This window comes from Corticium candelabrum, chromosome 1, assembly GCF_963422355.1.
Source record: "Corticium candelabrum chromosome 1, ooCorCand1.1, whole genome shotgun sequence".
Lineage (NCBI taxonomy): Eukaryota > Metazoa > Porifera > Homoscleromorpha > Homosclerophorida > Plakinidae > Corticium > Corticium candelabrum.
The window spans coordinates 2,154,047-2,170,410 of record NC_085085.1 but is presented as its reverse complement, the minus strand read 5'-3'; the positions used below and the strand labels follow the sequence as shown (position 1 = coordinate 2,170,410).

Here is a 16,364-nt window from a genome sequence, read left to right as displayed (position 1 = left end):
CAGGTGCTAGACTTAAATCATTTGCTATTGGTCGAACGAATATCTTTGCTGATTGCAAAATGCTACTTAGGTACAACGGGGTAAAACCGGAGGAGCCAACAGGAATCTCTTCCAATACCGTGGTATTGACTTTGAGCCGAAGAAGTTCGAAGCCTTGCCCTGCCAGTTTAGGGAATGCTTTGTAAAGACGGTCCTTCAATTCCATACTGGAAACTTCGTCGACGTTCTCAAACGTAATTCTTTTAGTACCTAGACCAGCAATTTTCAGTGTGCTGTGGTCTGCTCTTGTCCATCTTGTTTGGTCCTTTGACCCCAGACATATAAAGTCGCGTCCCCATGAACGAACTCGGCGGCGATTCTTTCCTCTTGAAGTGCGACTGGTTGTTCTTGTGGCACTGGTAGCACGATCCGTTTGCAAGGAGAAAGACTGTCTACGTCTAAAAAGAGCACTCTGCTCTTCTCTAGCTGCAGCTAGACGTGAATTCTGGACAGAGGACGACGCTGCACGGCAAATGTCGCTGAATCGATTCCCGGATGCGGTCGATGGGACAGGATCGTTTTCATGGTCCGTGACATGATGTCTACCACTTAGAGTTGAGGCATGGTATACCCTGTCACCCCATTCGCCGTCAGGAGGGTATACACGTCCACTGGATAGACGGAGACATCGTATGCGACCATCTTCCTCAAACTCCAACCCAGACGCTAGCGGAAAATATGACTGTATAAACAGATGATATCAGAACAGAGTCTAGGATTGGGCTAAATCATGCATACATGTAAGCAATACCGGGTAAAGCCAAATTTATTTTAGTAATCACGCAAGCTTTCAAACTATTGCTACAATTTCTAACTGTCGTTAATATTAAAACTGTCTTGAATACAAGCATGCTGACAAACAGAACTTATGCAGAAGTAAACCTCGATAATTAAATATGCGTACATTTTTAAAACATTGTAGGATCACGTGTGCAATATATGGCTAAATATAATGTATATGAAAATTAATTGTTGCCGATCTTAGCGAGACTTCTATTCTGGGTCGCACAACAGAAAGGGGCGTGGTCCTATATGGCAGCTCTCTTTAAATCACTAGAGCAGGGTTGAGTCTATGTTGGATTCTCTTGTAAGATCGAGTATCGGTATCAACCGTATATATATATATATATATATATATATATATATATATATATAGTGGGTAAATCCCACCGCTCTACATCCACTGCTAAATCTAATCTATAATTTAATATTCTAGCATTAAACAGCCAAAGACGAACAGATAACTGTTCTAGCAAATTACTAAACGCTTGACTAAATGAAAGTCTGGTTTTTGTCATTGTTTTAGAGGCAATTATTCTTAGTGTAGCTAAACTAGGAGGTGTCCCAAAGCCAAACGTTTCAACTATCGAAACATCCGCCTGCAGCTTCCACGTCCGCCTGGTGATGAGCATCTTTTTCTTCCTCTCCAGCAAATGCAACATGCAACTCCACCCAAAGTTGAGGATGTTACAATGTACGAAGGCTGCATGTACTGTCGTTAGAAAATGACCACGCCCACAAAACGTGGGTGCGATGTAGACGTGGCCTTCTACGCATTTTCCAGTATCCCCATCTCAGACTCTTCCCACCTAAAACGTCATGATCTATTTGTGGAAAATGACGTCACTTCCGCGAGGACACATTCAGTAACCCGCGGACGCACGCACGCACAAGCGGCCCGGTGAGGCGGCCGGCTTACTCCGACTACACCCGGCCTATCCTCACACTGTAGATGAGAGGATTAGAACGACGTACAATAGCAGGTGTGCGTCCATCCGCATACTCGGTCAATGTGAATAAACAAACAACCGCGCATTTCATTTCAGGCCGCCAAAGTTTCGTTTCGGGCCGTCGGAAGCAGTCGAGAGGAAATCCGACGCAACCGTTCGACTTGGACTTGCGATCTCGACCAGCCCACCGCGTTTCGCGACGATCTGAGACCGGCGTCGTGTCGATCGGCGCGTTACAGATTGACATGTGGACAGACGGAAGTGGGCGTTTCCGAGCGTTCGAATATTATAGTATAAGATATGTATCCTTGTGCACACACGAACCTCAAATTTCTCCTCTCCACAACCACGTTTCATTATAAAACCTACTTCAAAAATCGTTTCCGTGTCCTCGACTATACAAGTGACCAAACAGCGACGAAAAAGCCTCATGAAGTTCAGTCGCTCCATCCTTCGGACTGTAGCTAGGGATTGTGAGTACTTGACAACCGAGAAACACCCTAGAGAGCTAAATATTCACACGTTCCGTACTACATGATCAATCGATTCTTACTCCCAATCGTAGATAGTCAATGTTTGCCGATATCAATATATATGTATACACACACGCACACACACACACACACACACACACACACACACACACACACACACACACACACACACACACACACACACACACACATACACACACTCAGACAAACAGACAGACAGAGAGACAGACAGACAGACAGACAGACAGACAGACAGACAGACACACACACACACACACACACACACACACACACGCACGCACACACACACACACACACACACACACACACACACACACACACACACACACCAACGCGAGGCGCCACCTACTAATACCCTACAACTAGTATCTAACCCACGTAAATAAAAAAGTACAAAAACATTTTGAAAAAATGAGAAACACGTAGAGTTTTCGTAGGAAAAAGAATAGAAACAAGATCATGTGTGCTGTGACATCTTTCATGAATTCACTCATACAGACTGAGCAATACATCATGCCTACATTGCATCATTTAAGGTTTAAAACACATAATATATATCAACTTTCCAGAGATAGTTTAAGCGCCTGACAGCCCGGCCACTCGGCAATTTAGCACCAAACAGGTACTAATTACTGCAGCACAAGTTCATTGTCCGAAACTTCATCTAAAGTGTAACTTGTACAACTTGCGCCACGCTCTCAAATCATTGCATCAGTTTTACTACTTAGCAATATTTGGTGGATGCAATAAACTAAATTCCTGCATTTCAATTCCACCATATCTAGAGCAAAAATAAAAAGTGCCAATGCAAATGGGACATCCAAAGACCCCACATCAAGCGGAGTTGTAGCAAACTCGTATCACACGGCATGGCTTTAGGTTTTTAGTACATACTAAACTAACTGTTTTTTAGTTGCAACTGAAATCTGTTTACCTGAATCGTTGAGACTGCTACCGATCCATCATCTTCGAGAGGAATGTCAAGTTCTCGGTCTGTTCTCTGCACTCGTACATAGCGGGCACTCGTTCGTTCCATATTCACGACTAATTCAGAGAGTGTACTGCTAGACAGCCGTCCACGTGTTTTAGGTGTTGTCCACGCCTCCGTAACTATGCGTTATATATCCTAGTTAGAGGTAAAATATTTTTGAATTTATATAATGCAATAGCTTAATTAATTTCAATTTGCAAACACTTTGCAGTTAGTTTCTTAATTAATTGGACCACGACATGGCCGGGCCATTCGATCGTTAGCTACCTAAACAAAATATGTGAACTTCGAGATACATTTTTGAATATACTTTACTGTACAGTATACTGCATTGACTACGACGAAATGCCAGTCATGCACTATCAGACATATGATTTTGTACATAATTCATAATCTCTAAAAAAATGTCAACACCGAAAGAGTCACTGTCTCTTAATGAGTTAAATCGTTGTTGTATGTCTTCTACTCGTTCTTGAGACAAACGGACGTCAACAGATGGAACAACAACATCGTTGCTTGTCTGTAAGACTTGAGGGAGTGGTCCGTAAGGATCTATGTCGTAGACTGCTAGTTCTTCCTACACAAATACAATTTAAAGATAGTTGCAGTGGAATGAAACTGGAACTATATATAAATACGAGACTTACAGTAGTCATCGGTTCGCTAACGTCAACACGTTGGTCTTGTATTTTCCCTCTTATCCACAGCTGAATTGGACTTTGATTATGTTCTGTACGCAGTTTGTGCTCAGCGTAAGCGTTGGCATATATACGAAGACTACTGTTTACGCGTGCAAGAAAGACGTAGTGCAAACAGTACAAATGGGTAGGGTCAGAAGCGTCGAGGAGTCCATCGTCTTCCATAGCATAGAACAGATTATAGTACAGGCCTGTGCATCCTTGAAATAGGTCTCTCCAAAAACGTTCTATTCTTGTGTTGTGCACGCTCTTTCCGGTAATGACACTACCTCCACCAGGACCTCTGTTCCTGTGTGTCAACATAAACTGCGCGACCTTTTCGTTCTCTCCACCATGATCACATCTAACACGTGATGGCAAACCAAACTGATTTGTAGCTCCTAGAAAAGCCTCTAATACAGTGTCTGCACGGTTGTTAGTAGAACATGTCAGATAAACGGGTAGTCGGCTAAATCCGTCAATGCCTCCATGAATTACAAGTCGCCATCTTTATAACAATAATACAGTTATAAATAGAGTAATATATATATATATATATATATATATATATATATATATATATATACATACAATAAATATGCTATATCTACCTTATCAGTTTGTGGTTGCCGTCGATACGCCACAGTGCGTTCGGACGAGGTACATGGTACTTCCTCTTCATAATAGCTAAATGGCGGCGAATAGCTACTCCAACAGGATCGGTTCTGTGAAGAGACTCGCGCAGTCTTCTTCTCTGGACTTTGAGACCTCTGGCAACAAGATGGCCTTCTAGTAGTTTCTCACCGCAATTAGGAAAGTAGTTCTGAATGCTTCGAACAACGTCGTCAAGCTCTTCATCACCTATATTGGAGAATGTTCTTGGCCCTGTAAGCCCAAACTGAGATATTCTTCTGTGAACAGTACTCCTAGAAATTCTAAGCATTTTCGCGATGTCGACGACTGAAAATCCATGGTCAAGAAAATACTGCAATTGCTCTTCTGCCAGTTCAAATTTAGAACGTCCTGTACCAGATGTCGTTCTTTCCAGTAAGAAACTGTCTCTATCTACGTCCTCTCTGACGCGAAGAGACACAATTACTGGCAACAACGTGTCTATTGTGTCTTGCGGAAAAATTATGCCAAGAAGTTAGAAAAGATTCCTTCACCCCTTTGCCGTAAAGAATCTCGGTAGTTCCAATCTCCTGATGAGTAATTGGCAACAACGTCTTGCAAGAAAGAGAGACAGTCGACCATCAAGCTGCCTGTGGTGTCCATCATAGTACATGTGCATAAATTGATGTTGATATCAGCAAGCTCTCTTAGTTAAGGCGGTTGATATTAGCTAGGGCAGTTGATATCAACAAGCTCTCGTAGTTAAAGCGGTTGATATCAGCAAGCTCTCTTAGTTAGGGCGGTTGATATCAGCAAGCTCTCTTAGTTAAGACGGTTAATATCAACAAGCTCTCCTAGTTAGGGCGGTTGATATCAGCAAGCTCTCTTAGAAGAAGCGCTGTTTTGGCTTCCTCTTGTAAACTGCACACGCTCTACAGTATGCTCCTCCTCTCACTGAACGGTATTTTTGCGACAGTCGGCGTTCCATAGAGATGGCCTTATGGAGAAACAGCGAATGAGCATCCCGTCTACGGTTTTCACTCTTAATTATGTCTTTAGGCCATGTCTACCATTAGCCACATTAATATATTATTATAATAATTTGACGTTCAAAAGAAAGCATGACAGACTCATGCACAGTACATGCACGTACGCACTGTAGTGACTATAGTCTAGGACCAGGCCTGGTCTAGAACATAAAATCATGTCATTTGCTAAATTCTTTGCCCAAACATTTGTGTTGACTTCCCCACATATACAGATGTCCTCTAAACTGGTGGCTATAATAACCCAGTGGCGTACGCAGGCATGTTTCCAGGTTGCCCGGAAACCCCCCCCCCCCCCTACGGGGGAATTGGATGTGAAAACTATGGAACTTGACGACTTTGAATTCTACCTTGACGATTTACCATCTGCTGATGGGCTGCCTCAGGAGATGCACAACTGGGTCAGAACTGACTCGAGCTTATCAAGCACCAGCTGGTGGAGAACTTGGAGAGAACGTACAAGAAGGTGCTGAACGAAATATATTTGTAAAACGAAAAATACTTAAGTTTGAATTTGAGGGCTTGTGTGTGTGTGTGTGTGTGTGTGTGTGTGTGTGTGTGTGTGTGTGTTTTGTCTGTCTATCTGTTTGTGTGTGTGTGTCTGTCTGTCTGTCGGGTTGTCTGTTTATCTGTCTGTTTGTTTGTCTGTCTGTTTGTCTGTCTATCTGTCTGTCCGTTTGCCTGTCTGTCTTTCAGTTTCTGTCTGTTGGTCTGTCTGTCTGTTTTTCTCAGTTTCTGTCTGTCTAGCTGTCTGTGTCTGTTTGTTTGTCTGTCTGTTTGTATGTCTGTCTTTTTTAGTTTTTGTGTGTCTGTCTGTTTGTTTGTCTGTCTGTCTGTTTGTCTGTCTGTTTGCCTGTCTGTCTTTCAGTTTCTGTCTGTTGGTCTGTTTGTCTGCCTGTTCGTTTGTCTGTCTTTCTCAATTTCTGTCTGTTTGTCTGTCTGTTTCCTCAGTTTCTGTCTATCTGTCAGTCTGTTTGTCTGTCTGTCTTTCTCAATTTCTGTCTGTTTGTCTGTCTGTTTTCTCAGTTTCTGTCTATCTGTCTGTCTGTCTTCTGTCTGTTAATTGGTCTGTCTGTCTGTTTGTGTGTCTGTCTGTCAGTCTGGTTGGCCATCTGTCTGTCTGTTTGTTTGTCTTTTTTCATATACTTTTATAAATGAATGCTACATGTATTACAACCAAAACTATTTAAAATGTTTGTGAGACCCAATAGGGTAAATCTGTTTATTTGTCTGTCTGTCTGTCTGTTGGTCAAACAGACCATCTGTCCGCCTGTTTGTCTGGCAGTCTGTCTGTGTTGCAATGACTAATAATTCTAAAGTATGCTAGAAGGGACTGATTTACTATTGCGGTCAGTGTTGTGACTAGAACCATCTGATGACAGTAAAACAAATAATCTGTCCGTTTGTCTGTCTGTTTGCCTGTCTGTCTGTTTGTCTAGTCTTCAGTATCTTTACAGTGTGTCAAAATTAAACAAAGTGTGTGTGTGTGTGTGCATGTCTGTCCGTCTGTCTGTCTGTTTGTCTGTCTCTTTGCATTTTTGCACACCAATGGCCTCACGTGGTCCACCTCATGGCATAGTAACACGTGGCGAAACACTTGCAAGCAAAAGGTGGGCCTGGGGACGAAAGGAACCAAATGGTACACGTGTACACACACACAATGCAAACCAGTGCTGAAATTCAATTTTAAAAATAGTAATAATACTAAAAGTAGTAGTAATAGTCGATTAAAATTTTTAATCAACAAATGACTGTTTTCCGGTTGATGGTTCCAGTATATGTTACACACCATTTCATTCAGTAAATATATATTGTTATAATAATAATAATAATAATCATAATAATCATAGTGAGCGGCAATTATAGTCATATTCTAGTTGCCAAGCGATATGCTGACCAATACTAGTCTTCCGGCATTGTCGTGCTATACAGGAACTGGGCACGACGGCGCAAGAGGGTCTGGTATGAGGCTAACTAATACCTAGTGAGCGTTATAGTCTTTGTTGATATTGTATGCCAAGTTCGCTTTGCTTGACATTCCTGGGGCCAAATTAGGTAGACCATTCTATTCAAGGCTTCAAACATTACAGGTAGTGTCTTGTTGGGTGTTAGGATAGCTGATCTTGTGCAACGGCACTTGGTGCAATTCAAACTATGTCATTTCTTGTTTTACAAAATAGCTCCACAGCAACGAGCAAGCAAGTCATTGCCACTAAAGAACTCAAAGAGCGTGCCAACATAGACTTGGACGACTGCTGGGCACACCAGCTACCACAAAATATGGTTACTACGTAAGAACAGTACCCATATCTGGAAATAGGTCAATTCTGTGAACCTCACAGTAGATCCTTCCGATGACGTTACAGAGCTACAATGAGATCGGACACCTACTCGGTGTCTCCCGTGCTATCCAGTTGATCTTGTTAGTTAATAAGCTTGAATAAGACAATCTGTACTCTGACCAGCATTGTATTGAGTTTGATAACAACAACAACAACAACAACAACAACAACAACAACAACACTTTTCGTACTTGTACCTGTCTTAGCTTAGCTTCTTTAGTCTGACTGCATCCTGCTTATTAAAGGATACTACAATGATACAATAAGCCTGACATCTTTGCTTCCAATCTGATGCTCAGACTGAGCTAGTCTTCTGTCTCAACGCTACACTGCCCCCACAAAGGACGGGCCTTGCATCTATGACATAGTCTTGAAATTATAAATAACAACAAATAGACACCTCCGAATGATGTTATAATGATACCCCATATCAGGGCAGTCTTGGTAAAACCCAGAAGATCTGCAGTCGCTCCACCCGAAGCAGAACCAGTAATTTCACCAAGATTGGCAAAAATGTTGAAAACAGAGTAGACCTTTCCACTTGCAGTTTCATCAAGTTTCTCTATTTGTAGTTTTCTACAGAATTCTTTGTATAGATCTGTGTAGCAAGAACCAAATGATAATGCAGTTGCTATCCCTATGAACACTTGTGCAAGAACTTGCAAGACAATGGAGTGTCCAAACGACATGAGAAAGAATCCACCAGCACCCGCCGTAATAATTCCACTCGGTACAAACCATCTCGGATTTATCACATCACACAGTCGACCCACAACAGGTAATACTATAACATTGGCAACTCCACTCGCGAGAAAAACAAATGCCACTTGTCTGGGTGAGAAATCAAACTTGGTGTGTAAGAAATCAGACAAGGTTGCTTGTGGAAATGAAAGACTGAGTGTTATTAGATAGGCTGAAGCACATGTGAGCATTGCCCATACACTACAAACTAGTCCGATATACTGTTTAGTCGGAATATGATTTTCTGACGTGTACAATGGCTCCAAGCTCTCAGTAGTTGGCATGAACATAGCAATAAACGTGAGAAGCAAAAGACATATTCCTAATGTGCCTGCTGGCATCATAAATCCCTTCCAGTCATAGAGAAAGCCTCCCAAAGGTGGCCCAATTAGATTACCAAGAGACCATGACAATTCCATTAGTGATGACACAAATCCAACTTTGTCAGGATAGGAAGATATCACTAGAGAGAAAGATGAGACGTCTGCTGAAGCTGTGCCTAGACCAATGGCTAGTCTGAGAGCAAGAGACAAAGCAAAGAAATATCTCCACTCGGTCACATAATCCAATGCGGCAAACAATATCCACGCTCCACCGACTAGAAACAGTCCGGTTACTAAACAGAACTTACTACCGTAGAACTTGAGCGAAAAGTATCCAATAACGATGGAACCCAGCAAGTAGGTCACAGAGAACGAGGCTATCACGTATCCTGTGAACTCCGACGGGTGGTGCTGGTTGTAGGGCGGCTGTTTGATGTGCTGCGGATAGTATGTCGATATCAGACTGTAAGAAGACAAACAGAAGACGCGGAGGATCACGGCAAAAATGAGAAAGACTAGCCGGCGTGTCATACCGGAAGTGAGTTAGTGTCATATGTTGGAATAAACGACGTAATGACACGTGACTGCCTCACGCAGAACGGGATTGTAGTCTAGCATACACCTTAGTGACCTAATAAATGTGAATTTTACGTTTAAGTGTAGTAATTGCCGAGTCTAGTGAGGTTTCTAATCCAGGTCGCACAACAGAAAGGGACGTGGTCCTATATGGAACTCTCTGTATCTATATATATAATATATATATATATATATATATATATATATATACAAGCCATGTAGCCCGGTCTTCGCCCAGGCCGATTAATTAAGTTAATTAACACAATTCTAGCATCTAGACTCTTGGGGCCTAATAAAATTCGGTTATCTAAGCGGAGACACCCCAAACTTTCTGATAAACCCGTTTAATTAAACATACTTACACACATACATTTTTTGTACATACGTACATACAAGAGCCCTTAAGGCCCAGGTTCGATACTGCAAGTACAATCTAAACTCAGTTACTATATGTCATCATGTTCTTCTTCATCTTTGCTGCCTGGGAGTGCTGCTGCTGCTGCCGCCGCCGCCATCCACTGCCGCTGCTACTGCTGCTGCTGCTGCTGCTGCTGCTGGTGCTCCCGCCGCCGCTGCTGCTGCTGCAGTCACTCCATCATGTCACCAGGTACGTCCCACTCGCTGGACTTTACACTTCATACTTCACACTTCACACTTGCTGGACAGAACTGACACTCCGGAGAGTGAGGCAATTGTATGTTAGTTCCTTGCCAAAGGGAATTTATGTATGTGGCCCTCCCGCACTCAAACTCTGACCCAAAGATCCCGGATGTTGCCAATCTCCCAACTGCGCACTCTAGCCAATTGAGCCACATACAGACATACATACATGCATACATACATACATACATACATGTGGACATACGTATAGACAGACAGACAGACAGACAGATACCCTATAAAATAAATACTTTATAGATAAACGTGATAAACCTGACCAACACATCTAAAGTCGCAGTTATTTCGACATGCCCATTGGACGTCGTCACTTCAAAAGTGTTGCTTGTGGTTGCACGGAACAGGTGCAGCGAACGTGAATGTCCGTATACAAACCACAGGCAAGAGACTTTGTTAGTGAGACGTCAGAGTCAATATAAGCATATATAGTTGTTATCGTTTCAAGAAGACGGCGCCCACTAAGCGCTTTGCGCTTTATAAGTATAGCAGCTGAAGAAGAAAATTTAGCATTTGCGGGTAGTAAAATTCCAAAAATTGTAAAGTTATTGCGGTAATCAAGTTATACGTTTATTGCTTGCAAGTGGAGAGCATATCTTCAGACCAAATATACCATGAAACATCTAGGTTGAGGAGCAATGATATGAATCAGAACTTTTTTACCAGCGTGTAAATGCTGTTTCCACATTGTATATGAACCTATTGACGTGTATATTAAAGATTACATATTTGTTTTAAACAATTTTAAATTTTTGTACCTGATAACGCAGGTGGATTCTTTTAGACTTTCATTGAAGTACCTCTTTGTATACTACGTTTTTTGTCGATCGAGTTTCACTGCATATAAAAAGATTTTTATTACTTGAGACTCGCTGCATCCAACGTAGAACTGCCCGTGACTGAAGCATGGTTCTTGCAGATGTAGTCCAGCAACTTTCAAAGTTTGTCCTTGTGACTTGTTAATGGTCATTCAGTGGCGTAACTAGGCACGAGGCAGCCGAGGCAGTTGCCTCGGTAAACAAAATGGGTTTGGTGTTGCAAAAATTTTGCTAGATGTATCAGCTAGTAGATAACAGAAAAGATCGGGCATTCTGCACGCGGTTACCGAACAGAAGAAGTCCTCTTTCACCACTGTTCTCGCACTTAGCTAGCGCACGTTCACGGCACGTGAAGCACTTGCCACACACGTGACTGAGAAACCTAGAGGTTAATTAATTAATTTATATAAACTTGCCTCGGTAAAATTTTAATGCTAGTTACGCCCTTGGGCATTGCCATGCAGAGTTTGACAGAAAATTGCAGCCTAGTAAACTGAAATGGTAAACTGGTGTCTGACGGTGTGATTGATAGCATTGGTAGAAAATGTTGCTGCTCTTTTGTGGTCCTGTGGCAACGACCGTTTCAAGGCATTTTTCCATCATCCTTTCGAGAATAAGTCTTGTTCCGTTTGGTATGTGATTTCTTTCTAAGTAAGGGTAGATGGAAGTGATGAATGTATTGATATCGTTTGTAGTATTTGCAAGATCTGATGGAATTGTAGTGATGAAGGTGTTTTTTTGCTAGGGCATTTCGCCGTTTCCAACCTTGAGCAGGGTTAGAGCAAATTGAGCCGCGTTTCTGTCGTCATCTGAAAAGACGAGTTATACACTCGCGTGTTTGAGAGGAAATGCTGCGCTTCAATCGATTGTTCCAAAGGAGATCGACCAATGGGGTAGGCGGTTGGTTTTGGTATGGCGGGTAACAAAACTTTTCCGCCACTGCAGCAGATGCCTGGTGGTTCCTTCTTCCATGCATGTCAGTGCTTCGCAATGTTTGCACTTGATGTTTGTTTTGCCAATGTTGTTAGGAGTAGGCTTCAGTGTAAGATATCTAATAGAAACGTTTAGTAAATGACGGCGACACGCAAGACAGAGGAGAACCTGTATGCCAAAGGACCGTTTGTGGTATTGCTATAACTATGATTTTCCTTAAGCATCGATGACGGTATGCATTGCCTAAATAGACACAGTTCCAAAAAGGAGACAACTTGGTTAGAAAGTATAAGAAAATTTCAGCATTACGTGATTATCGACTCACGTGCTAAGCACGTGTTGAGAAAGACAGCGGTGCTCATCGTTAACTCTTTCATTGACTGGAGAAGGAATTTTAGTAGTAGCTTTCGCGATCCGTCGACGGGCACTGCGCTGGCGCTGTGAGTCAAGCTGGCTAGTAGCTTCGTTATCTTTTTCCTGTCGCAGTGATAACTTTCGTCCCTTTGCCTTTGACGAAATAGCAGACAGAGAGCGCTTTTGGGGAGGCATTTGACAGTGTACAGGCGGGTTTGCTGTAACGACAACTTTTTGTCGCGCTTTAGCCAAAACAGCAGAACGTTTGTGACGCCACAATAAATGTGCGACGTCACATAGGTGACGCAACAATGAGTAGGCATAGGATGACATCAAGAAGTACAGATGAACGCCAGCAATGCCTAGGTATAGGACACGACTACCGAAAACGTCACCAGTTGCTATTTCAAACTGAGAAAAGGCCGCATGCTAAAGGAGAAGCGAGGAAGTGCAGCGGCTTGCGATCGCATAGGGAACAAACTTTTTTGTGACGTCATGATTTTCAAAAAAAGAAAAAACACAAAGCAAAGTATTGTAGCCACATTAATATATTATTATAATAATTTGACGTTCAAAAGAAAGCATGACAGACTCATGCACAGTACATGCACGTACGCCCTGTAGTGACTATAGTCTAGGACCAGGCCTAGTCTAAAACATAAAATCATGTCATTTACTAAATTCTTTGCCCAAACATTTGTGTTGACTTCCCCACATATACAGATGTCCTCTAAACTGGTGCCTATAATAGCCTTATGCGCAAATCAATGCCTACTATAAAAAGCTGCGGTGGGACCAAAAATGCGTTTAGCGTCTCATTTTCGCGTGTCACATTGCGTGCACTGTACAAGCAAACATGGGAACGGGATGCGAACTCGCAATAGCTGAACTTGCGTGCAAGCTATCTATACTAGCTGGAACAATGACCTAGATTCGTTGTCAACAGCGAATACAGTCGTGGGGGGGGGGCGCTAACTAGTCACAAATGTTCTTGTTCAGGTTGCTCTGCGTTGGACATAGGCAATGACTTGCGCGACTGTGAAGAGGACCTGTTCATCTTTTTTCTGGTAATTTCTGCATAACAGGAATCTTTCTGGTAACTAGGAATACGTGCTAAATCCGGTCAGACTGCGCTAAAAGCAGCTCTATTCAACCTATAAACGAACACGAAGTTGCTTCCACCTGTCCAGCAATCACAACACAGTCACTGCACGTGACCACGTGACACTAGCTATCTGCATAGTAGGAATATCGTTTGAACTTTTCTTCTAGCTCACCGACCGTTTCTATCCGCTTCTTCCTACTTTTACACAATAATTCAAACATTTCTGCACTCGTTCAGTGTTTGTCCAGGCTACCGTTGACGAGAATCAGCAGCGCAAAGTACACGTGGTCAAGCACGACAGACGCCATTTTCTGCATACTAGTAATGTCTCGCCAAATCGCTACAATTCAACTTGACAAATCAAGATTTACATCGAATGCTTACAGCAATGCATAGAATCATATCACAAAGTTTCTGATTATTCTGACGTCATCTTCTCCAAATTTCAAAATTCGACCAAACGATCGATTTCTGACGTTTTGATGACATGCAGTCACTTCTGCTGATAAAAATGAACGTCTAGACATTAGCTTCTTGTGCAACGTTTGGTTTCATCGTATTTGCGAACGACTGTCATTTTGTGTAGGCCGCGCAGAGCTGTAGTACGTGTGAGTGCACGTGACCACGTGACACTAGCTTTCTGCATAGTAGGAATATCGCTGGAACTTTTCTTCTAGTACACCGACCGTTTCTATCCGCTGCTTCCCACTTTTCCACAATAATTCAAACATTTCTGCACTCGTTCAGTGTTTTCTAGGCTTCCATTGACGAGAATCAGCAGTGCAAAGTACACGTGGTCAAGCACGCCAGACGCCATTTTCTGCATACTAGTAATGTCTCGCCAAATCGCTACAATTCAACTTGACGAAATAAAACTTACATGGAATGCTTATGGCAATATATACAATCATATCACAAGGTATCTCATTATTCTGACGTCATCTTCTGCAAATACCAAAATTCGACCAAACGATCAATTTCTGACGTTTTGATGACATGCAGTCACTTCTGCTGATAAAAATTAACGTCTAGACATTAGCTTCTTGTGCAACGTTTGGTTTCCTCGTATTTGCGAACGACTGTCGTCTTGTAACAGGCCGCGCAAAACTGTAGTACGTGGTGAGTGCACGTGACCACGTGACACTAGCTTTCTGCATAGTAGGAATATCGCTAGAACTTTTCTTCTAGTACACAGACCGTTTCTATCCGCTGCTTCCTACTTTTAAACAATTAGTCAAACGTTTCTGCACTCGTTCAGTGTTTGTCCAGGCTACCGTTGACGAGAATCAGCAGCGCAAAGTACACGTGGTCAAGCACGACAGACGCCATTTTCTGCATACTAGTAATGTCTCGCCAAATCGCTACAATGCAACTTGACAAATCAAGATTTACATCGAATGCTTACAGCAATGCATAGAATCATATCACAAAGTTTCTGATTATTCTGACGTCATCTTCTCCAAATTTCAAAATTCGACCAAACGATCGATTTCTGACGTTTTGATTACATGCAGCCACTTCTGCTGATAAAAATTGACAAATCAAAATTTAAATCAAATGCTTTTCACAATGCATACAACCGCATCACAAAGTTTCTGAATAATGTGACGTCATTTTCTCAGAATTTCAAAATTCGACCAAATTATTGTGTGTGTGTGTGTGTGTGTGTGTGTGTGTGTGTGTGTGTGTGTGTGTGTGTGTGTGTGTGTGTGTGTGTGTGTGTGTGTGTGTGTGTGTGCAAATTATAGACAGACTGTCAGTAATGACCATGTCCTTTTTGGTGTTTAGTTTTAGTTTTAGTGTACACCCACAGTGGTAGGTACACGTGTATGCATATATATATATATATATATATATATATATATATATATACACCTCATGCATAACCTCAAAAGCTTCATCAATGAACAGCATACCTTTCTCTCAGACATACTCAAATGTGATGGAACAGTTGTCCGTGAGACTGTGGCAGTATAATGCCAAGTTATTATACAGTAGACTGAACTTGGACTTTGATGACTTGTGGGAGTTTCCTGTCATTGTAATGTAGTTATGTGTAGGGACTGGGTGGGTAGAGTAGTTTGGGGTAGTCTGGGGCAGTTTGGGGTAGTTTGCATAGAAGAAGAATATAAAAATATATATATATATATGTGTATATGTATATATATATATATAGGTATATATGCATTTATCTACAAGTAATTGTATGTATAATGTGTGCAGACGATGTTTGCGACTTGGTATGTTTGCACAGACGACTGGAGCGAAACAAAGCACTCAGAACGGTTGGTAATAAGTTGTGTGTGTTTGATCTTTATTTATTTATCTGTTTATTACAATAACTCTTGTCTAATGCATGCATGCGTACTTATACACATCTACAGAATACGGTCTTGTTTGCTGTATGTGGCCTACCCTACCTGTCTTGCTTAGGGTTCGCTAACTTAATTAAGCATATAACAGTTTGACATGCTTTTGCAGATAAAGAATGCGTTAAGCGAAGGTCCACAGGCTCAATTGTGGAAGGAATTTCGACGCAAACATAGCTTACAAAAAAGTTTGCATTGCCTCTATAATTTTGTGGATGTCTGCCTAATCAACTCAACACTTTATCAGCTCTATTTAGCAAGGACAAACATCTTTTCAGCTTACCTACTCCAGCTGAAAAAGTGGTAAATTAATTGTGGTCATGCTCAATGGTTGAATATTGCTTTTATGATTCTTTGTGATGAAGGTTCATAAAGTTTTGATCAAAGAAACAAAGTCGAAAGAGCAATCACGACAAACTGTGGCTATCATTGGACAAAATGTTATACGAAATTGCGACATTTGGAAACTAAATGAAAGAACGTAGTTCAATGACGTGGTAAGTGTATACACTAGATTT

The 16,364-nt window shown here is 41.8% G+C and overlaps 1 protein-coding gene and 1 long non-coding RNA gene across 2 annotated transcripts; one reads left to right on the top strand and one right to left on the bottom strand.

Annotated features, from left to right (window-relative positions):
• Positions 1-7,402: 7,402 nt before the first annotated feature.
• On the bottom strand, positions 7,403-9,547 carry LOC134196052 (MFS-type transporter SLC18B1-like). Its single transcript, XM_062665135.1, has one exon. It carries the CDS (start codon positions 9,545-9,547, stop codon positions 8,258-8,260), a length of 1,290 nt encoding a protein of 429 aa, XP_062521119.1. The 3' UTR covers positions 7,403-8,257.
• A 6,437-nt stretch (positions 9,548-15,984) lies between these two features.
• On the top strand, positions 15,985-16,321 carry LOC134181125 (uncharacterized). Its single transcript, XR_009970086.1, has 3 exons — positions 15,985-16,034; positions 16,094-16,149; positions 16,212-16,321. It is a non-coding gene; the product is annotated as an uncharacterized LOC134181125 (long non-coding RNA).
• The last annotated feature ends 43 nt before the right edge of the window (positions 16,322-16,364 follow it).

Coding starts and splice junctions, on each gene's coding strand:
- LOC134196052 (XM_062665135.1), bottom strand. CDS start 9,547: ATGACACGCCGGCTAGTCTTTCTCATTTTTGCCGTGATCCTCCGCGTC.